This window comes from Syngnathus typhle, linkage group LG16, assembly GCF_033458585.1.
Source record: "Syngnathus typhle isolate RoL2023-S1 ecotype Sweden linkage group LG16, RoL_Styp_1.0, whole genome shotgun sequence".
In the NCBI taxonomy this organism is placed as follows: Eukaryota; Metazoa; Chordata; class Actinopteri; order Syngnathiformes; family Syngnathidae; genus Syngnathus; species Syngnathus typhle.
Window position 1 is genome coordinate 6744035 of NC_083753.1, and position 23220 is coordinate 6767254.

General features: G+C 45.7%; 1 protein-coding gene across 1 annotated transcript in view; it reads right to left on the minus strand.

Moving 5' to 3' along the window:
* Positions 1 to 23220, minus strand: part of grin3ba (glutamate receptor, ionotropic, N-methyl-D-aspartate 3Ba) — a 45708-nt gene that overhangs the window by 12883 nt on the left and 9605 nt on the right. Inside the window, exons 2-3 of the mRNA XM_061301949.1 lie at positions 3278 to 3397; positions 2538 to 3217 (exon numbers count right to left, since the gene is read on the minus strand). Of these exons, the coding sequence (XP_061157933.1) occupies positions 2538 to 3217; positions 3278 to 3397 (800 nt within the window). The remainder of the gene's footprint in view (positions 1 to 2537; positions 3218 to 3277; positions 3398 to 23220) is intronic.

A 23220-nucleotide genomic window follows, 5' to 3' on the forward strand; every position in this document is an offset into this window, starting at 1 on the left:
GGGATGCGGGTGAGCTGGAGTTCGTCTTTAGCCAAGGGTCACGTTCACAAACAATCACATCTGTGGCCAACTGAGACTTTTTAATGACGCTAATATGCATGTGAAAAGCTTCTCTGTCCTCAAAAATCAATTCCAAGGACGTCTCAATCAGGAATCATTTCGCCAAGAACTTATTGGGATGTGGGAGCAACCACATTGGAAGGCTCGAGAACCCCAGATCAGAACCGCATCATCTGAGTTTAAGCAAATGACGGCTAGGAAAAGGCAATCAAAAGGTTAAAAAAAGATATTGCAGTGGGCCACGCTCTGATAGAGGAGCTTTCGACAGTCATCTCGGTTGGGGGAATTGCATCTCCCGGAAAGTCATAATTAAAAGTTAATATGGAGCAGTGCGGGGTCTTCTCCGAATTGAAAAAAGTGGTATTGCTATGGGTGGCTTCCACGCAGGACGAAATAGATCAGGATGAGCAATCCGACTCGGCGCAATTTCATCTTGCGTTTCATCGGGAGGGGCGGCGTCTCCACTCGGACCCGTCTGAGTCACGTTTGATCGGATCTGGATTGGTGTCGAGCCACTGGAAACGCTACGGCTGGGTTGTTGAAATGTTAAAGAATGCACGGATCACCGCGTCGGTGAACCGTGCATGGACTGCGGAAGATCCCCGGTGGGAGATGACCTCGTCTTTCCTCGTTTTGGACTTTCCCGTGGAAAAATCGACGTGGGTGGAATGTAATGCCCTCCCCATTAAGTATGAGATATGCTTTGTGAAATAAAAAGATTAGATTGATCACACGGGTCATTAACCTCAGCTCCGAGTCTTCCGTTTGCGAATTCCGACAGTTTCTTTCTCGCCCCCCGCTGCCGCCGCCATCATTATTTACTCCGATGGTGCGATAATCAATTTATATCATTTGTCTCGCACAAAAAAAACTTATCCCAAATGCACCTGGTGTCATCGTTGTTGGCCGCCGCTTATGTTTCCTCATCAGCCGGCTTGACAATAAAAGTGCGAGAGCTTCCCCTGCCCGGGATGTTGAAATCACTCTTGGTAATAGCGCGGCTGAATCATCATATACTAAAAGACAGATGATTCATCAAGGCGGGCCACGCTCTTATCCTCAATGCGACATCCAAATGAAATCTCTGAGTAGAATCTCTGTTGGGGTTTTGTTTTTTCAGTTTCTTCAGGGTGCAGATAAGGTCTCTGGTCCCGATTTTTTTTTTCATTTTTGCAGGGTGCAGATTTCTGGGCCCGATTTCTTTTTTTCACATTTTCCCCACTTTTGAACGTCAAATGTCAGTATAAGCCCCCCCCCAGGTCATAGTATGTTTTTGTGCCAGGCCTAATGGATGAGGCGACGCGCCGGGGCACGTCACTAAGCATCCCCGGCAGCGTCCGAGAGGGATGGCTTCCCGTCAATCGTACCTGGCGGCGCTCAAGACTGAATGTCAACAAAGCGGCGCTGGTAAGTAATGACTCCATAAGAGAGTCTCAGGCATTCGTCTCTCCCTCTTATCGTTCCATCTTCCTCCGGAGGGAAAGTTTACCCCCCTTAAGGAAGACTCCCGACAGAGCTTGTTTTCAGGCCTTTTAATCTTTCGCTGTCCGGCGAGATGGCGGCGATTTCAGATTCTTCTCCATCAACCTTATTGCTTTTTTTATTTTTTTGCAGGGCTGCTTCAACTTCATTGTGACTTAATTTGTGTTTCTCTTCCTTCCCTCCCGGCTTCCCGCGTCCTCCCCAGTGTATTTTCTCTTTAATGCTCTCTCGGGAATAAGCAACAGCGTATTTTATGATTATTACAGCCAGCTGAAATAGAAGCGGAGCCGGACATTCTCCACTTTTGAAGACTATAAGTTTATTCTTGAGAAGGTGACTCAGTGAGACCCCCACCCTCCCCCCATTGTACCTTGACCGCCCCAACTCCCGGCCTTCAAATTAACCTTCATCTCTTCCTTTATATTATTTGCCTTCCCTGCTAGGGACGTCTGATTTTTTTTCCCGGTTCTTGTTTACTCGTCGTCACCTTTGATTCTAGCCCGGAAAGTTGTAAATGTCAGTTCCCGTCATTTTGTAGTCTTCGCCACGGACGGCTCAACGGGCGCCCCGGTGCACTTGAGGCAGCCGAGTCATCTGCTCATATTGCTTTGTAAGTCTCTCGACTCGTTCTAGCCCGGAGCCTCCTGATCAAAATTGTTCTGGCACGACCCCGTGCCCACTTTAACTTCAGACGATGGGGACTCTCCGGTTGGCGATTATGTTGTTGATGAGACGCTCAGCTGGCGCTGGCGTCACTCCTGATGCAAATCCTTCTCCAGAGGGAGGGAAAAATGAGGATAGGATACACGCCGTTTCATCCATTGTGCCTTCTTAAGAAGAAAAAAAAACAATCTCCCCGTCAACGTTACATCAAGACCGAGAACTGTGTAAACATGGCGGCTTTGTTCGGCTTTAAGTGGAAAATGTTCATGTGTGCTACTAGAGCTGTCAGAAGCTCGCTTTTGAATCTACAGGAGCGAAGAAAAATGGTTTACCTGGACAGATATCGTCCCGAAGAAGGCGGTTCCCGTCGCGTGGCTTTATCGTAACAGTTGACCATGTTCTGTATCAGCGCCAAGTCGGGCCTGGCCGCGGCTGCCACCGTGATGGCTCGGCCAATCAGCTGCAGCGCATCGCGAATGTAGAAGCTGATGGGCTTGCGCCCCACTTCCCCATAGGCCAGAAGTCCCAGGGGGCCCCCCAAAGTATGCAGGGAGTCCGGCGACAGCGGGTAGCCCATGATCCACTGCAGGGCCGGCAACGACGGGGCGAGCCGCTGGGCTACCCGAAGCACCGAAGAGAGGCACTCGGGGTCCGAGCCCAGCAGGAGGACGTTGGAGACGGGCGAGGCGGCCCGGAGTAAACGTGTGGAGAGGATTCGCAGGACCTCTTCTTCCCTCTGGTCCTCCCGCCTCTCCTCGCCAGCGGCGTTGGAGACGTGGGTCAGGTTGACCACGTTCCACAGGTGCCAGGCGGCCCCGCTGTGGCTCTGCAGGTGGGACAGCAGACCGTCGCTGCCTTCCTCCCAACCGGGGCAAAGCACGGCCGCGCCTCGCCAGCCGCCTTCCTCCCCGGCATCGCCGTGGTCCCCGTTGCCCGCCTGCAGGACGGCGAGCAGCAGGCTTCCCAGTGACGACGGAGGCACGCGGGCCGACATCTGCAGGTGGAAGGCGTTCTGTCGGAGAACAGGAAAGACAAGTATGTAATTGGTCACAGGGAAGTGAAAGAGTGGCACGGTGGTGTCGTGACCCGGAGTTGGACTGCGGTTTTCAGGAGGCGAGTGGTGACGATGTAAATCGTCACTCCTGAGAGCCTTCCTCTGGCCATCCTGATATAATTTCAGGTTCTGACACACCTGACATGAAAACGGTTATTACCAGAAAAACGGGTGTCATTTTTTACTGCAATTGAGCCATTACGCAGATGAGATGGTGCAGAATCAAGAGCAGCCGCTCCTAAGAATTCTCTTTCATACCGCCAAGGTGTCAAGGCAATTTTGTAGCTTCTAAGAAACGTTTCTCTTCCGTTTCAATCTATCGGTTTTCCGGAGCTCTGGTTGTTCGGGTCACGTTTGAACTGGAAGCAACTGACTTTGGGTCAGGTACGCCATGCCTTGGTCGTCGATACGAACCTACGCAAGTACGGACAAATTCCATACTGGAAATATGTACGTGTGCTACGATTAATCGTTCCTGGTTCCGATTCCTCTCACGATTACAGAATCTACGGCGTTCAAATGACTTTCCCAAAGACAAACACAACTTTACCACACCCATTGGGATGACGAAACTTTACTGAAACGATTTTGCAGTATGATCGGAAAACATAGGCCAGCCTTTGATTCTTTCAGGACCAATCGGTTTGAGGCAAAGCGCTCGCTACGTGCGCTTAATCCGCCGCGGCTTGGCGGGGTGACAGTCGCGTCCGCTGCCCGACACCCTTGCGACAACACTGGCTCGTTTCATACGCTTCCAAACTGGATAACACTGTTGTCCTTGAACGCAGCACACAGATGGAAGTCCCACCCCGCCCCCACCCGCCAACAACGTCTTCCTTTGGGGATGCTGACAATATTTCATGCTATCGGCGCTCCGGGCAAGGTTGATCTTTCATATATAGAGGAAGACCAAAGTTCATCTTTTGAAGCCTTTGGACGGCGGGATTAGCATGCACCCGACGCGCAACAACAAACGTCGGCTGACACGTTCCTCCATAAGCATCCACGTAAAAAGGCATGATGGAAGGCCCGTTGTGCACATTTGCCTGTGAGTCTTTAAAGATGGAAAATTCCCACAAAAGTGCAGATTGGACACATTCATTCAAATGGAAATGTCCCACCCGGGAGTAAACAAATGCAGCCCACCGCCGAGGAAAAACGACTGAAGTGTGCTTGATTTAATGCAGGGGGAGGAATTCATCCTCTCCGAGTGCGTAAATAAGATGGGACAAGATGGACGTGCTTGAAGTGAGAAGATCATCACTGTTTCCAGTATTTCCAGTCCTCAAGAGCACAGGGTGGAATAATAATAATAATATTTACGCCCCGCATAGTGATTTACGGCCCTCGATGAAATGCTCGCAAAAATGGCCAAAGTGCACAGCTGCCGTGTAAAAACAGATATAAAATGAATGGAGCAGGTAGAGTGGAGATGAGATGTGATTTCTGGCCTGTACTATAAAATATTGCAAGATGACCTTAAAAAAAAAACATTGAAAACGATAAAAGCACAAGACCTCTGCCAAGGTTAGGAAAGAAATATGGAAATATTATGTAAAAAGCCATCATTGCTACAACTGGTTGGGATCGATTTGGGTCCTGATGCAAGTGGACTGTAACAATGTTTAAAACATTTTTCATGATTTCTATTTTTTTCGAATACATATTCCTGTAACGTTGCCCTTGCTTAACGTATAAAAGTCTTCAAACCGTGGCAAAGGTCAGCACATTAGCAAGCTGCTAGACATTAGCTGAGCGTGTTAAATGTCCCTGACCTCTGATCATCTGTATGCATGATAGCCCTCTTTTTTTTCCGCCGTTCTCAGGTAAAAGTTCCATCAGCAAGCGCGAAGGCTCCGAGGAAGAATGCAAGATAAGCAAGTAGGCGGGAACGTCAGCATTATTCCCGTGTAAAATCAAGTGCAACGCCCTTTCTCACGCAAATTAGCCTTGGATGCAAGTCCTGATTCTGATGAGCTGGACTTGATGGAAGATGTTCTGCACACTTCATCAAGAAATCAAAAAGTGATGTTGAAATCACATGCTTCGTGATTCTTTTTTAGTCTATTACGGCGAACCGTTGCAGGTTCAGGCGTCTCGGAGGGGTTGCGCACGCTAAATCCACTCGGATCTTCGGACTGGGCCGATCAAGCGGTCTGACACGGCCGTGACGGATCACGGTTACTAAGCTCATTCCTTATTTAGGCGCCGGTGCGTAAAGCGTCAACCCGACGCGTGCACGAAAATAGATTTCAGAACACGACACACAAAGCGAGTCGCAACACCTGCAGTTTGAGAGCTTATTAAAGGCTACCAAGTGGAAGCTTAGCCTTAAGAGCTGGCGAGTGGACGCCAAGGGCAAAGGCGGTAAGCTTGGAGACACGCAACCAACTTCACTTCAATACAAACACGCGCACACGCACGCGCCCTGGCACTGTGGGTATGGGCCGGCTGCCCGGGTTGGTGAATGGCTCCTTTTCTTCTTCCTCGGACCACAAATAAAGCTGGTGATGAGGAAGGAGGACCCGAGATTGAAAGGGTGGAAAACAACACTCCAGCAAGCACATTAATATTTCAGCAGGTGTACGAGCGGCGGGACGCGCCAGATAGCGGCTGTAAATATATGTTGGTGATGAAAGACGGACGCACAAGACTGATACGTGAGGTTTAATATCCGCACTTGTGGAGGAAAAAAAAAGGGCTGAGCTTGAATGAGATGGAGAGGTGTTGCGTGTCTGTTTTTCGGAGCCGGGCGCCAAATCTGATTTCACAAGTCAAAATAATGCAACTGTCTACTTTTGAAGATTTAATATCAAAATAAATTTATCATCCCCAAACAAACAAACTTTCAAGCACCTGCCAAAGCAACAGGTGGTCAATACATCGTTTTTTTTTTCTAATTATAACAAAGTGGGTAATCTTAAGTGCACAGCCTGATAATCAGGCCAAATATGAGGATTGAGCAAGTCCAGAATTTCTGATGTTTATGAAAGATGATCTTATCCTTTGGTCCTGGGTGTGTTGACTTTTTTTCCATCAACATTTTCCTGCCCTTTTGATCAGCGAAGGCCCAATTCTCAAATGTTTCAAAGATTATCCTGAGCAATTATTCTGGGCTGTGAGGTTGTCTTCAGAACGATCAACCCCCCCCCCCGCCCCTTTCTCAACTCAGAAAAGCAATCAAAAAGGCAAGTGGAATTTGATCCGATCGGCAGACCACAAGAGAATATTAGACAAAACAAATGGACACACTTGCGGAATACTAATTTGTCGAAGGAGCGCATGGTTTTGTCCCCATGCATCCAAATAAACAAGCTTCATTAAGCGCAACTTGACGCATTGACGCCGCTGTATTTCAAGCGGCCACCTCAGTTGACCAGACAGTTATGTGTAATTGCATGCAAATAATAACGTTATCATTAACAACTCCAGGGTGCTCGAGTTGAATACTGACAACTTCTTTGTGCAACAGTTTTTTTGGCGTAGGAGCTCGGTCACAAACTGTGCATTCATAGAAACAACAAATGAACGCTGCATTAAATAAGTTTCACTGACAAATTGTTGCTTCTTATTCATACGGTGAAAATGGATTACCGTATTTTCCGCCCTATAAGGCGCACCTAAAAACCTAAAATTTTCTCAAAAGTCAACAGTGCGCCTTATAGTCCGGTGCGCCTTATATATGGACCAAATTCCTAAATCTAAACTGGCCCAAAGCATTGTGTCATGAAATCAATCATAAGTGGCCCGCTGAAGACTATGAATCATGAATCAAAAAGACTATGGATCATTATTTTATGATTATAAAGTAATTTGTTCCGTCTGAAGTTGAAATAAAAAAGATAAAATGGAGAATGATTTGATTTGGATTAAAAATCTGACATGATGCATTAATGGTGCGCCTTATAGTCCGGTGCGCCTTATATAGGGATAAAGTTTTAAAATGGGCCATTCATTGAAGGTGCGCCTTATAGTCCGGTGCGCCTTATAGGCCGGAAAATACGGTACATCATATTTCACAGTGAGGTGCTCGACACAGCAAAAATAAAAATTTGGCAATTTTGGCAACAACCAAACCAAAAAAAAAAAAAAAGAATCTTCACTTGATGGCACGCTGAAAAAGATGAGGAGCAGATTGTGGCGTGTGGCCCGCGTCAGGTGGCAGTTAGAGGACGGAAAACAGCAGGCGGAAAGCGTTAACGCACGCTCTGAATTACGTTTGATTGGACCGAATGGACGCCCGACGCTCAGGCTGCCCGGGACAATTTGGCGGCGGCGGCTGGCGGCTATGAGCGCGTAGAGTCCATTAAAGGTAAGGAGCCTGTATGCTGGAGGAAGACGCCATTGCATTGTAAAAAAAAAACAAAAAAATAAAAAGAAAACACACACACACGCACAAACAGTGCGCCTGAGTGATGGCGGATAAAGCCGTAAATGACGACAGGCTCTTGTTGGCTCCTCCAGGCTCATATTTTACACGGGAGCACTCCAAATTGTGAGGAAGGGTGAGAGTAATGCTTGCAATCCAGTCACAAGAAACTACACTGGGAATCAAACCAATCAAAGCTGATAATTGAAATAAAGGCTTGCGTGTAATTGAGAAAGTATTTGAGGCCCTTTTGTTTGGCATTAATCGAATTATATTCAATAGCTGGAGGATGCATTTTGGGAAGAAATAGCGCATGAATGCAACAGGGCTGACAAGCAGAAAATGTATGCAGGAAATGTAAAAGACTCAAATTGCATTATTTTCACCATGAATTGAGAACAGTGTTTACGCAAGTACAAATGTTTCGTCCTGCATCCCGGTAGATTATATTATAATTATGGTTTTGTGTTAGTCAATTTATGTTGGCGCCATCTTGTGGCATGGTAATGTCAAGGAACTGCATTGAAGTGCGTTGAGGAGTTCACATCTTGCTTTGCTGCCACCTACTGGCCTTTAGGTATCAATTACTCGAAGACTGGAGGCACTTTGCCGTACTAGCATGCTAATAGTTGCATAGCTCTGTTTCTCTGCATGAAACAATTTCACATCGAGTTTCAATATCGAGATTTTAACATTAATCAGCTGACTTGAATGTCAATCTAAGCAAAAAAAAAGGATGAGCTCATGACGGGCGGATTGGGTTTTAACGAGCCTCCTGACGTGGGGAGAGTGACTGACTCGGGCCGGTTCGTGAGTGCTGAGTGCGGCGCCTGTATCTGTGGGAGGCTTGTCATGTCAGAGATGCCTCGCCGTCGCTTTTGTCAGGAGCTCCTTTCATCGTCCCTTTCGCAGAGATACGAGCTCACAGCAGAAAAAGAAAAAAAAATGCTGAATGGATCTGCATCAGCAAGCAGCCTCTCCGTTGATGCTCATAAGATTTGTTCAATCTCCGTTTAGTTTTTAGTTAAGCACAGTCGTCTACGTAGAACTGAAAAATCGATTTAAGGATGGTAAAAAAAGTGTTTGGACTTTGTTCCGCCACTATTATGGAGTGCCGAGAATCCGAGTGATCCGGGTGCACAGAGGAAAACTAATCTGACTCGTGATTGCCATCCGTTAATCGCATTTTGGTGGCGGATTCATCCGAGCGGCGTCCGATGACGTTGTACATCTGTCAATAACGGCCGTCGCACGGCGGGCGTCCTCCGGACCCTCCGACGGGGCTGCCACTGCTGCAATTTTCCAGATCATAACTCCCTGCTCGCAGTGAAGATGAGCTTTGAGCATTGGCGGTAATCATCACGCCATCGTGTTGAGGTGGCGGGGGCGGAGGGAAGAAAATAAGCTGTTTTGGGTGTTTCCAGGCTGCTGCTGGGATTGTCAGGGTGGAAAATAGCCTCTTGCTGGCTTGGAACGGCCAGATGACAACATGATTTAGTTTAGCAGGAAGGATGATACGGAGCTCGGATGCAAAGTGACGCCATGTCGAGAACACTCAGCCTACGGGGAGCGGAGCCGGAAGGCGCATCGTGATTAAAATGGGATGTCGAGATCTTCAAGGGGCCTTGAGGTATTTGTGGGTACCCGATGGGTGACTGGTGGCAAAAAAAGAGAGTTTAGAAGTAACGTTAAAGTCGCAACAGTTCTCTTGGTAACAGTTAAAGACCGCCTAAAGTCCATTCGGCCATTTGTCGCCAAATAAGTTCAGTATTAACACTTATGATGGCAACTTCTCGCACCAGCCAGAAAAGAAGTTTATTGCGCGGGTCAAAAAGTCACGGCGAAATTCAAACAAATGGCAAGTCAACAAGAGTTTTCGTCAAGCGCGACGGCTTTCATCCACCGGCCGCCCATATGTGACCATCATACTCTTCCCATTCATTCTAATAAAAACACAGCAGTACACTCGAGTGACTTGAGAGTGGGTGGGATAATGTGTCGGGCTCTCGCTTTAAGAATCTCGCAGCCCGGGCGCGAACTCGGGCCGGCGAAGTAAGACAAGCGAGCGATGGAAGCTATTTAACAGCGATGTGTTCGCATCTAGTCGAGGATGATGGCGACGCGGGGCTACGACCCGGGATGAATGATCGGGCCGTGACTAAACGACTCGAGGCCTGGATATTTGCGACCGCTCGCCCGCCCGCCCGCGCGCTCTCCGCTGAAGCGGCCTTTCATCCATCATCTCCATGAGTCCGGCGAATGACGGAAGAAATGGAGTGGCTGGGGAAGAGTGAATGATTTCGCGTACAAAGCGGGACATCAAAAGGGGGCTAATTAGGGGACGTGGCAGGAAAAAAAAAAAATCAGGAGCATGAGTGACAGAGACGGAATTAAACAAAAAAAAAAAGTCCATTAGTCGCTAATCTGAATGCGGGCCGGGAGGCGTTTGACAAATGGCAGCCTGTTAGCGACGGGATTGTCGGGCTAATGTCACAAACCGGTTCGGTCTGATGGTGAATTTATCCGAGTTTACCAAAACATCCAAATGCCTTATCATCGTTGTTAGCTAAGATGCTAATTAGGGTCAAGACCTGGATTAGCTTGACGATTGATATCACTGCATCATTTTAGCTAACTTGTTGAAACAATCAAGCGGTCCATATTTCTGTCAAGTCACTCTCTCTACATTGGGAGCTTGAGAGATCTCAGTTGACTCGAGGTGAAGGGAGGACTACAAAACGGACTGTTCAGAAATCCATTAAAGGTCACATGGAGGCAGGAAAACTCTTATTCGCAGTGTCGGAACTAAGCAGACTCTGTACCCAAATCAAGCTCAAAGGGAATCGTTGTATTTATTGTGTGCTTCGAACGGATTGATCACTATTTGGGCCACCTCAGCAATTTTGGACCCAAAACTCACTCAGTAGCACCCTCGAGAATCTTGGAAAAACCATCCAGGAAAATGTCCTTTTCCCCGTTGGTGACTATTTGTACTTTAATAGCATTTTTTAGATTTAAATCATTCAAACAAAGGCCTTGTATTACCACATCACGGCAGGATTTGCCTCTGGGAATCTTTTTAATCTTCCTTTCATCTTAATTTCAGATTACATGCGTATTACATTGGCATCCGATAAGCACATTTGGTTACGATGCGACACGATAGCAGAGCAGCGGCCGGCAAAAACGTACGAGAACGAAACTATGTATTAGCCGTCCTATCCTCACCTCGTTTTATACGGTGCATACGACACATGCAACGGCAATAAAATCCAATGTGTAAATGTCCTTGAGGTCTGCTACAGTATCCGTGTCTGTTTTTCTTTTTTTAAGTAAACCAATCTGTTCCCGCGCACTTTCTCATTTGTTCGTGACACCGGGGTTTCGGTTTCGTCAGAGAAATGAGAAATGGGGCCGACAAGGTGATTTAAAACAGACACAGGGAAAAAAACTCTGATGATTCAAATCCTTCTGGTAGAAGACAAATTTAAATAGCCTTTGTCATTGAGACGACCGCCCAAGCGGTGATTTGGGTTGGAAAAACAGCAACAAGAAAAAAAAAAAGAAATCTCCCAACAATGCATAATTGATAGCGACCTGTCTTAATTGCATCTTAACGTATATCTCCCTCCCGTTCGTGCCCATTAAATCCGAACATCTGCGAAACGACGTCAAAACAGATCAGGAGACAAAACACTAGGGAGGCGTTTGAGACGTTACGGGCCAAAAACAACAGTCAGGCCCTTCTGGCAGATGTTGAAAACAAACTAACACGGCACCTGCTAGCGCAGCTGCGACCCGCCGCGCTGACGGTGGGCGCCGTGAGGAAGACGAGCAGATGAAGGCTGGCTGGACACCAAAGATGAAAAATCGGAAATTCTCATCGGAGAACACAACTAAAAGTCTTTACGGAATATTTAGCTGGAGGAGCTTGTGGACAGGGAGGTAAATGATCTGTGAAATGTTCTAATATTACATGTATACAATCATATATATATTTCATAATATTTATGAATCTTCCAAATATCGCCTCATGATTTTTTTTATGTACAGTTTGAAAGATTAATTCAGTATTACTTATTGTACCACTAGGGGGAGTCCATCTAGGATTAGCGGTACATTTACCGCATTAAATCTCAAGAGTAAAAATTTCAGATTTTATGACTTTGTTAGCATTCCAATATTGGAGTACAAGAGGCTTTTATGACAATATTGGTTTGGTTCATTCATCATATGTATTTTTTTTTTTTGCTGGCTGGGGTTAGCTCAAACTGGAGGCAAGCATCCATCTTGTGGACTCGCAATTAGCAGACTTTGTTATTAAACTGTGAATAAACTGGGCTAATGTTGTTCCGATGATTAACTTTCAGTGCGAGATTACTTCCAGGGACAGTCTCGGCACAAATCAAAGCTAGTTGGGCTTCTGTTTTCAGCCACGGCTGTAAAACAAACCCACCACAAAAAAAAAAAAAAAAAACAATAAAGGGGAAATATACAGTTTATTTATCCTGCGGTGATTTGCAGAGAGTGTGTGTTTTTCTTGAATGCAACACGTAGGCTGACATTTCAACATTTCCAAATATATCAGGGCACCGCTGCACTCGTGTTTACTGCGGCGGCGGGATTCAAACCGGTGACCTTCACGTCACACTGTGCTTTTCATCACAGCCGTACATTTAGAAAAGGTGCATGCTAATGGTTAGTTTGCGGTAAATAGCTCTCGGGAGGCAAAATGTTTCGGATAATAGAGCAGCCGTCTTTTCACAGGTGGCGCCATGATTCGCTGGCTTGTCATATTATTTTTGGATTTCTTCTTTTTGTTTTCTCTCTCTCTCCGAGTGTGTTGCTGTGAAAGGCTGGCTGGAAGAAAACAAGCATGACAGCCCATTTTTTCCAACCTCCAGTTTGATGTCCTTCATTGTCAGAGTAAAGCTGCTGCCCCCCCTACGCAAAATATAAAATTTGCCTGCATATGAGCAAAAAAAGCAGAGGATAATAAGCTGTTGCTCAGTTCACTTAAGGAATCCATTAAATCAACAGTTTTTATGTTTGTGTGTGAGATTCAAAATGCCATATTTAGCATACTCGTGGGGAATTAGCTTGACAAAAAAACAAAATTATGATGACTCCCGCCAGTAAAAAAAATGCACTTAGCGTAGCCCGTGAGGCCGTGCCTTCTTCTCAAAGTGTCATTAGTCATTTTGATGACTGATCTCACTCACTGAGGTCTAATCGAATTGTTTACAGCGCACTCTCTACCTTAACAAAGCAGCAAGTGCGAATTTATGCAAAAAGTAAAGGGCGCCATTGTTTTATTAATGTTGGGAGCACCTGAATTGAAAACAAACTCATGATTGAATGCTGGAAGCTTCTTGTTTTCAATTTTTTTTTTTTTATATACTGGTGCAGTTTGTTGCAATCGTATCTAAAGTTTGTGTTAGCAAATCTAAACTAAGATAAGCTAAGCTAAAATGTAGGTCACACAATTGGGTGTCACTTAAATTTTTTTAAAACAATGTCATTGTTCAGACCAGGTGTCCATAAACTTTTGGAAACTGAAAGCTACTTCTTGAGTACTGATTAATGCGAACCACTTTGATGCAAGGTTCTGAATACAAATTTGCTCAAATCATCTTTATATGTTAATATAATGAATGATATTCATCTATGTGGACACATGTTAATCAGCCTGATCCCCATTTCCCCGCTAATAGCAAGAATCTATTTTTATTCATGATTAAAATTTTGTTTTTCTTTTACAAAAGAACTTTCAGTTCCTTTACGCTAGGGCAGACAGGCCATTCTGTTTAAGCAAGTTCTTTGCCCCGTGTTGTCATGGTAACAAAGTCACGACTCATTGTATAGGGCGAGTAGTTGATGGGGTGTAACTATAGCAAGAAATAAGATGAAATTTTTTTTGCACATTCTTCTTGATCCTTGGGGTATTTTGAGGAAAGCATGTCACAAATATATTCTGAAGTCATTCGCTAGCTGCCCAGCTAGCTGCACAATATGTCTGCTTTAAGTAGCTTAACAACAACAACAACAACGTGATGCCGATAAGTTAACTGCCTCTTTGGAGTCTGGAATATCGATTGGAAAAACAGCTCTACCAAAAATACCATCAGATAGATGCAATTCCAAGTGGGAAAGTTGGACGACCCCCGATGATAAATGAAGACCCCCCTCTATTTCTGCAGAAATGTAATCACAACACCATCATTGTCCATTTGGCCGCCTCCCTTTGGGATCCGAGGAAAATTAAGTCTCTAATCTGACTTTCCGGTACCTCCGCTTGCCTATTAATTGCGGTATCAAGTAAATGGGGCAAATCTCTGCATTAGGTCCTAATCACTTATCTGCTATTAAAGGCTTCTAGCCAGAGGGTATAATTGGAGGAGTTCATAGTGGTGGGAAATAACTTGGTGTTATCATCAACACAGGCGCAAAGGGTGGCCCATATAGAGCTGGGAGGAAGCCGTTGCCATTCCGCTGCTAAATAAAGGGATTAGATAGAAGCTTATCAGCCGCTGGATGTTGACTGCACGCAAAAGCAAGCCAAAACCGGTACCAGCCACTCGGCACGGTGTAAGCGCTCGTGTTCGTACCTGAGGTGGTCTCCTTTCCAGAATTGAGAATGTAATCATCTGCCTTGAGGCTTCATATTGTCTATTAATTAGTTTCTTGTATTATTCGCGAGCAATATCGTCTGTATGACATTTCAGTTGCCCGGTGACATTTGACCCCGCACGCTTCTGACAAAATGAAGAGTAATGATAGGCAATCTGTGAACGCCCCTCCCCAAGCAGTGGTTCTTTATCACAAGCCATGTTTCGCCGGCAATCGAAAATGAAGAGCTACCATTGTAAACGTTGATTGATGCTGAGTGAAACATGTAAAGGGCATCAAAGAGCGGCGAGCGCCGACTTGTCAGCAAATGTAAATTAGCTTCGCGGCAGGAGTGCGCGCATGTGTGTGTGTGCGAGTCCTCTCGGCTAAGGAGGACCACATCACTCAGAAAATATCATAGATAATCACATCCAGATTAACGACCCCGCTGTGATTAACGCGTGCTGTTTAATTAACTCGGCTGTAGGTCACGCGAGATGGCCGGACGTCCCCCCCCCCCCCCCCCCCGGCATCGTAAACGGGGAACAGGTGCATGATGGGAGATGGTCCAGGAAGGAAGTGGGTTGCATTCGCCATTAATCTCCCGAGATTCTGTTTACAGGCTTCCAAAAGAGATGAATTATTAATCGTATACGCTCCCCAAAAAATGAAATGTATCAAAATAATAAATAGGGAGATGCGTGTACAATAAAAGTGTGTGCGCAGTTGCCAAAGCAGCAGCAGATTATGCCAAGACTGCTTCTAATATGCATGAGCACGCACGAGCTGCTATTATGTTAGCGATTATACGCTCTTCTCGCGTTTCTTTTCAAGCTTGCTTTTTTTTTTTTCTGTCACACGCGTGAAATTGGACGCCCCGTCGTGCCGGTCGACTCGTTCCGCAACCAAAACCGACCGTTTGGGTATCAAGAATGGCTTACTTTCGAGTCATTGTCAATAGTACACTAATCTGCCTGTCAGCTTGTTATTATCACGTAGAAAACAGCAAATTAGCCTTGTTAGCATAGGGGCTAACATATGTTTAGCGATGATATTTTTGATGCTTCTACTTATCCCATTGGTAATTGAAAAGTGGCGCTATAGCGAGACCACACACACAAAAACATTTGCTTTATAGTTCAAGTCCTTCACCCAAGCAAACATTGTAAATTTGCGATCGGTGAGCCGTGATATAGGCCGAGCATTCCCAAAGTCGATTTGTGGCTGTAGTCTGGAAAAGAAGGTTTTGATTTGTCGCGAGGCGTTTCACATCGGAGCCAAACACTCAAACATCAAGATGATGCAGCATGTTATGATGTTGTCGGACCACTTGCTCCCGTCGCTCACATTTCTTGGAGTGGAGCATTCTGACAAAGTGAGACCCGCCTCTCGTCTGCAATCTTTGCATTACACTCCATGCACGCCAACAGCAGCCTTACAGTCTCCCGGGCGCTACCACAAGCTGACATTTGTAAGGAGGCCGTCAGCTCAGAGGGGGGAGTACGGGGAAGCTACGGGAGATGCTTTGGGCCATCCGTCAGGTTTGGAGAAGGAGGCAGAGAATCAATGTCTTGCCCGAGCGTGTCCTCATGTTTAAAAAGCCGAGAAGGAGGAAGAAGAGGGGCGTCGCTGGCAGGTGGGGGATACGTCTGGGAGGTCGGAAGCATTTGGAAGCACGCTTAGAATCAGATTAAGCGTCTGAGCTAAGAGGGAGTCTGGAAAGACATGTGGACCCAAGATGGAATTCTGAAAGATAGCCGGGAGAACTTCACACATCTTTCATTATTGAACATAAGGCGGTCGATGCCTGGCTGCCTCTGTACCGATCCGTTTGCTCAGCAGGATAGAAAACAACAGGAAAAAGAAGGAACCAGGAGATCGGCTCCTTCGTCTTATTCGACAAACAAGAGTAACAGGTTTTAGCAAATAACGACATTCCGGTCCTAAAGTCTAACCTCCCAATCCAAACCAGAATGCCAAATGTTAAGGTGTCCAAACCCTCCACTCCTGTAGGTGTCACTGTTGCACATCCCCGTGAATACGGCAGCAAAAGCAACTTCCCCGAGGCCTCGTTGAAGTACATAATATCACAACAATAATCATAAAAACCACAATGGCAGAGGCAGAAAACAGATTTCCACCTTGGAAAGAAAATTGACCCGATCTTATCCGCAGTCACAATAGAGATGCTCTGCTCGTGTGTACGTGCGGTGGTCATCTTTTTACAGGAACTAAAAATAGTCCCGCAGCAGTGTGTCATAAATGCTAAGCAGGAACACTAAAGGAGAACCAAAGAGAATCAAGCGCACGACCGTGAACAGTGATTTCCATTTCCCGGCCTGTCACGGTGTGGCTACATTACTCTGGGAAAAGAGGGCGCATTATCCGCGGCCGGCTCTTCGCTGGCTCTCAGCAGCCGTCCCATGCAGGTGGGGAAATGAGCGGCGGCGAAGCGATAATAGCAAACGAGAGAGGGCGAGCGCTATAAAACAAACACCAGAAAAAAACTGAATAGCAGGCAGGCGCGAGAGCGCGAGGAGAATGGAGTAACAACAAAAGAGGACATGGCTTGATAAGGGAGAAGAAAGATGGGAATGAGTCTGGAAGCGGGCCCACTGTGCTCGGCCAGGAAATCTGGAAAGATGACATTGCTCACCTTCCAAAAGGAAGAGAGCGCTTGTATTGCTAGCTAGCTAGCTAGTAAGACGGGAAGTATGGTCTCTAACCTCCGCAAGTAGCGAAAACTCTCTGTATGCCAAACTTGCCAAGTCATAACCAAGCCTCCCTGGTTTTCCCATCAGCCAAGATAATGCTAACCCAACATGCTATAAGTGTTGGTTGGATAGCCACCATGGTTTCAATTATTAATTAAGTGTGGTGTCTTTCCGCACAAAATATTTCAGCGGGCAGTGGGAGCGCTTCTTGCTTTACCCCGTAAACAAACACAGCGTAGCCCAGCTTACCTTACCGATATGCTGATAGCAGTATATTTAAACTTAGCTAACAACTACCGTGGCTAAAGGTCAAGTAATTATTACGAGAATGATTATGTTTCTAATCCCGACGTCGGAGAGTAAATACGCCTGCAAGGAAGGACAGCGGAGAACAGACAACCCACCCGATCCGTTAAGCTAACTTAAATTTAAAGTAGCATATCGAGAGCGAAATGAGCGCGCTGGTAATACACTTTAACGGGACTCTGACTGGAAAGCTCGTTACGGCCGGATCCAAACGCTATATTAGAATGCAGGTAGCCTTGGCATCGGTCCACTGGCTCCCGTCGGCAATTCCATTCCTTATTTAATGGTCTGTGTGCCTCTAATGAAGCACATTTAGACCACACTTTATGGTCTACGCTCGTCGCTGTAGTTTTGATGGCCCTCCCCGTGCGCACGACACGACTGGCGCTGTTTGGGACAACCTGAAGGATTGGTACGTTTCCGATCTGCAAGAGACCTTTTCAAGGTCACGTTTGGAGAACGTGACTAAGAGTATTGACAGCTGCCACTTCCACAAGCTTTGGATTTTTCTAGAAAACACACTATTGGTCCAATAAAATCAATCAAGTCAGCTTTCTTCATTTTTCACACTCCGTCGTCGCACGTTGACTCACTCATTCATTCCCTAATCGCTTCTCAACTGAACAATGAGGCTAATCTTAGTGGAGGCCATTTTTCCCTCAAGCAAGCGTCAAGCTCTTCTTAATCAGAATCGGAGTCAACACAAAAAGCAGCCTTGGAAACGTGACAAAAAATAATAATAATTCTCTCCACCATTTGATTTACCCTTTATAAAAAGCTCCAATAGCCTAATTCCTTACCAGTTGTGCTTTTGTGAAAAAAAAATCCTTTCCAAAAAAGGTGACCTCATGGGGAATGAAAACATATTCAGCTTGTGGCTTTTCTCCAAATGCACCTGCGGCGGGTCTGCCTCGGTCACGATTGCACGACTGAATAGCTTTGCCTTGGACCATTTGGTGACGTTCCACAGAGATCAGCAACAAGCTGAAAGAATGTGACTTCTTTTGTAACATGCAAATTAGAGCAGAGGCTCAGATAAACAACAGGCTAAAGATTGAAAGAATGCGGCTGGCCCACAGGGATGAATTCAATTCAAAGTGACGTCGCTGTTGGATGCCTGCCATGACCAAATATGGCGCTCGGTGCCGTTCACCGTTCGCAGAGTCAATCGTGCTGAAGTCGTGCCCGTTCAATCGTCCAAATAACTTTCCAACATCTCTGGGTTTGACAGTGAAAGACACCCTGCCCTCGGAGAAAATAAATATATTAGAACTAAATACAAGCACAGCAGGTGAACAACAATAAAGCGGCAAATAATTGTTTGTTGGTGGGGAAAACGCTCAAGACTCGGAAAGACTAGCGGAATCAAATCGTTTGAGGTCGTAAACGACAAAACCCCCAAAATGATGTGTTTGCGGCCGTGCGGGGACAGGACGCCGCTTGTAAACAGACGCCAGCGCTCGCTCGGTCCACGTTGTTAAAAGTCAAACGGAACAGAGTCGCGAACGAGACGAGGCACTTAAAAGGTATCGCGGCCTTGGCGTCCGAATCAAAGCGAATGATCAGAGTCAAAGCGCCTTTCAAGGACACTTGATAGAAGACATTAAAATGAAAGATGAGGCGGTGGAATCTCTGTCAACTTTTAATCCACGTCTTCCTTCCCCACGGTTCATCCCATCCCAAAAAGCCTCACAGGTGGAGGACAGGATCATTGAGTTGTCACGCTGCAACATAAGTAAAGAGACGGGAGATGTCTGCTTTGGATCCAAGATGCGGGCGATCGAACAAACAGATATTTTTAGAAATGTGCTGGGATATCTCTGCAGGTGGTTGCTGAGCAGTCGGGGGCGGAGCCTAAAGTCGGATCATCCGCTTCTGTCGTCAAGGGAGACGACAGAACTTATCCGTCGGTACGAGAAACGTAAATAAATACAGACGTACGGGCATATCGTCCCTGCGCTTAACAATTCAGGGGACGTTTTAATCTTCGCCGAAAGCAATAAACAGCTCGCCGGGTAGGGGAGGGAAAAAGGAAGTCTTATCTACTTGAGCCATCGCTTCTGTCCACTGGCTCGTGGTTTAATACCCATTTATGCAAATGCTTCCCTCAATACGACAACACTTTGGCAAAGTTTCTTTTCCCTTTTGTTACCATTGTCCTCGTGAGCACCTATTGGCTCGTGATGCGGACGTTTTGTTGCGCCAGGCAAAACAGCGGCCATCTTGAAGAGCTTCCGATCAATCCGAGGACTTTGTTAGCGAGCAGCTGTAGGCATGCCGGCCCCCCCGGGGGGGCCCCGCCGCCCTCGTAATTAAATAGCCAGAGGACTGAATGCCTGGAAACCACCGTGTACGCCTCCCCCGCCTTCCCGTTGATAATAAGCCTCCATGCGAGTAGCGTGCACGGTGGCAAAACTAATCACTTAGGCGCGCTCAATCGCAGACATGCAATCATAAGGGGGGAAAAAAAATGCAGCTCCGTCATTTGGGCCGAGGGGGGCGGGAAATCATCCACTGGTGAGACGCGACAACATTCAAATTTGTTGCTATTATACTTTCAAAACAATGACAATTGAGCAAGAGAAGATGTTTATCCAACTATGGCTTTTATTTTAGAGAAATATTTGATGCTGTTCGCTCCGAGAAGGATTCACGGCTTTAAATCTTGCTGGTTCTTTGCAGAAGATAAAGAAAACCTGACTGAGTGCAATTATTTTGCCTGTCTACATGTGTTGCTCCACCGTTTGTGTATATTCCATAGCTCAAAAGGTTACACATTGCGATTTAAATTTGGAAAACTACCTAGTGGGCAGAGATTTTTTTTTTAGTTATCAAAACCAGTATTGCATATAATAACCGGTCAAACAAGAAAAAAAAAGTACTTTTTTAGTGTCTGTAAGTAAATGGGTCTGATCAAGTCACGGTCAATGGAAACAGACAGCAACTAGTCTAGGGAGCCTGTCAATCTCGAGGTGATTTACACAAAGCGGGAAAATAAGTTGTCCAAGCCAAGATCAATATTTCATCCTTTAAAGTGCCAGCAAAGGAATTAACACTTGCCGGTGTGCAGGTCGAACTGTGCGACCTACAGCCGGCAGATGCCAGTGAAATTATATATTTTTTTTTAGACGACAATTGGAAGCACGGGTCAAAAGCCACATTGGGAACAATTAAACGATGGCAGAAAGTTGACACATTCGTCAACACTGAGCTTTTGGGGTATACTTAGTTTATCGATTGGAGTTTGCATGCCGGCGACGCGGCCATCGACCTCGCTGTCAAGCTGCATCAGGGATGTTTTGGAATAAAAAGGACCTGAGCTATTCAGCAAAACAGCCAAGTCATAATAAGATTAGGAGACAGAAAAAAAAAAAACTGATAGCGTCCGTGTTGTCGTTAAAACTCCACTGCCGATTAATCGACCTCAAACTAGAACGGTCAAGTTGACGTGTCGATTTCATCATTTCAACCGCTGGCGGGTACCAAAGCATGATTTTCGCCATGCTATTAAATAATACAGTGTTCAGGTACCGAGGTGATCCATTTGTTATGAGGCTTGCCTGGCTTATCGCCCAAAAAAGTCAAGTCAGAATATATTTTCGCTCATGTGCAACAACTGTCCTTCGATATCTTGTTCAACTTAGGCGAATAAGAAAAAGAAATGCAAAGTGAAAAGACACGGGCTCTAACATCCGCCAGACTCCAACCGAGATTTCCATTGCAACCCAACGGGGAGGACCATTCCACTTTGGAAAATAAGCAGAGCCAGAGAAAAAATATTCAAATCAAAAATATCGACGATAAAACATGAACAGCGAGAACTGGCAGAGTATCGGGGCGCTGCTGGGAAAAGCCTTTGGCCGACAACCAGCGGGTGGCGACCGCTCCGGTCAAAACCGTCTGATTGAGTGTGACAAAGGCGAAGGCGGGGAGGGACCTTTTAAGCCAGACTGCTGCAAGCTAGCGGCCATTTGAACCCTTGAGGAAAGAAGCTCTTTATATAGCCACCAAAATGGTCACATTGCCAAAAACCTGCCTTGGCTCTCATATGGGTGGTTCTCAGGAACTATGGTCCAGCCAGATGTGACCCACTTCAAGAATAAAATTGGAAATTTTCCAAAATCTTTTGAAAGTTATTTCCACTCGGAATCAAATATTTTAACGACAAAGCTCTCCCGTGACGTACGACCCAACACCAACACCCAAAAAATGATTTTGCAGGTAAATTAGGCTCTGTTTGATTATTTGCGAGGGTTCCTCCCACTCATGTCTGTGTTCAAAGTTAATTCGTTTCATCTGCCTCTCTTCAATTTAATCAGCCACCGTCGCCAGCGCTCGGTTTCGGTCGGCCTCTCCGTCGAGTTCCCGTCTCGCAGGCTCCCTCGTGTGCTTCCACCTGTGTCGAGCTTTTGCTTTAATCTCATCCTTTTTGGTGATGGCGCTTTGTTTGGAGGCTTTTGTTGAGTTTTACTTGAGTCTGCCCGAGAGTAAATTGAAAATCAAGTGTTTATCGGAGTCCCTAACCCTTAAAAAGCTTCCACTCCAAAGTGTTTAGCTTCATCCGTCTTGAACGTTGTTGTTATGTTGGACGGTGGAGATACCGGGTCTCGATTTTTTCTGGTCTTCTTTCCCCGTGTTGAATTTTGCTTTAATCCCGTCCTAGTGGTGATGTTTTTTGAAATTTGCTTTCACGACCCACAGTCTGCGGATAAACACTTTTAGGAGCGTCGTGTCTTCAGGGATGATATTTTACGAGATTTTCACGCTGTTCCGCCACGGTCAGACACAAGCGTTCCTCTTGGGACCTGGCAGGAACAGAAAAGGACCTTCCTCAAAGTCTTTCCTCAAGATGCTGGGGAGCATCACGTTCACCAGATAACAGTTGGTACCCTTCCTTTGAGCTTTACTTTAATCCAGTCCTTCTGTTGGGGTATTATTTTTTTTTTTAAATTGAGATTTAAGTTATGCCTGGACTTTACCTGGAGACAAAGTCGAGTATTTCTGTCTCTTTTAGTCAGGGTTTTCATGTTTACCCAAGCATCATAAAAGGGCCATAAAACTGTCCAAAATAGTATCTGGATAAGGACTCACTTTGCATGCAGAGAGGCACAAAGTACATTTATAGGACAGGTCTCCTGGAAGATGTCTACAAACACTCTCATTCGTCCACGTCATTTCATTCCTGGTCACCGAATCAATCTGTTCTGGTTTTCTTGTCTCCCGAAAGCTCACTAGATTGAAAAGAAATTATTTCGATTGGGCGTGATTGAAGTTGACTCTGACCACGCCCACAGCGGTGGAGCCCTCCCTATGCCTTTCTGCTCCACCGTGCTCAATGAGCAAAATCGGACAGTCTGAAACGCAAGAATGAAAATGCTTGTTGCTTCTATTGCGCAAATCTTTTTTCGCCTCCTCGTACTTAATATGTGATTGATTCTTGTGTTTGCTCAATACACTCATATTGCTTTGTGTAGCTAAATGCTCCTCAGTGATTTGTTGCGTTCTCGCCCAGCGCTGGCTAAGTCAAATAAATCTTATTGTCTGATGCATTAAAGCAGGGGTCTCAAACTCAATTTACCCAGGGGCCGCTGGACGTAGATTCTGGGTGAGGCTGGGCCGCAGCAGGTGTTTCACAAGAAAAGCTTTTACAAAAACATTCCAGTGTTATCAAATGTCTTTGTTTATTCATCCTTTTTTGTCTTAGAAAATTTAAATAAATTAACAACTCATAAGAAAAAAATTAATCAGTAAGAAATAAAATGATAATAATAATTCAGCAGATATAGAAGACTGAATAAACCAAATATAGTTGCTGACTAGAGAAATGTAATTATTATTCAGATTCAAATGTCTGTATTAACAGCTCTTTAACCTGTAACTTTCTGAACATGAATGGAACATTGAACATAAACTGTTATGAACATGGCTTCTTCTGCCTACTTCTTACTGCTAGAGACCTGGCA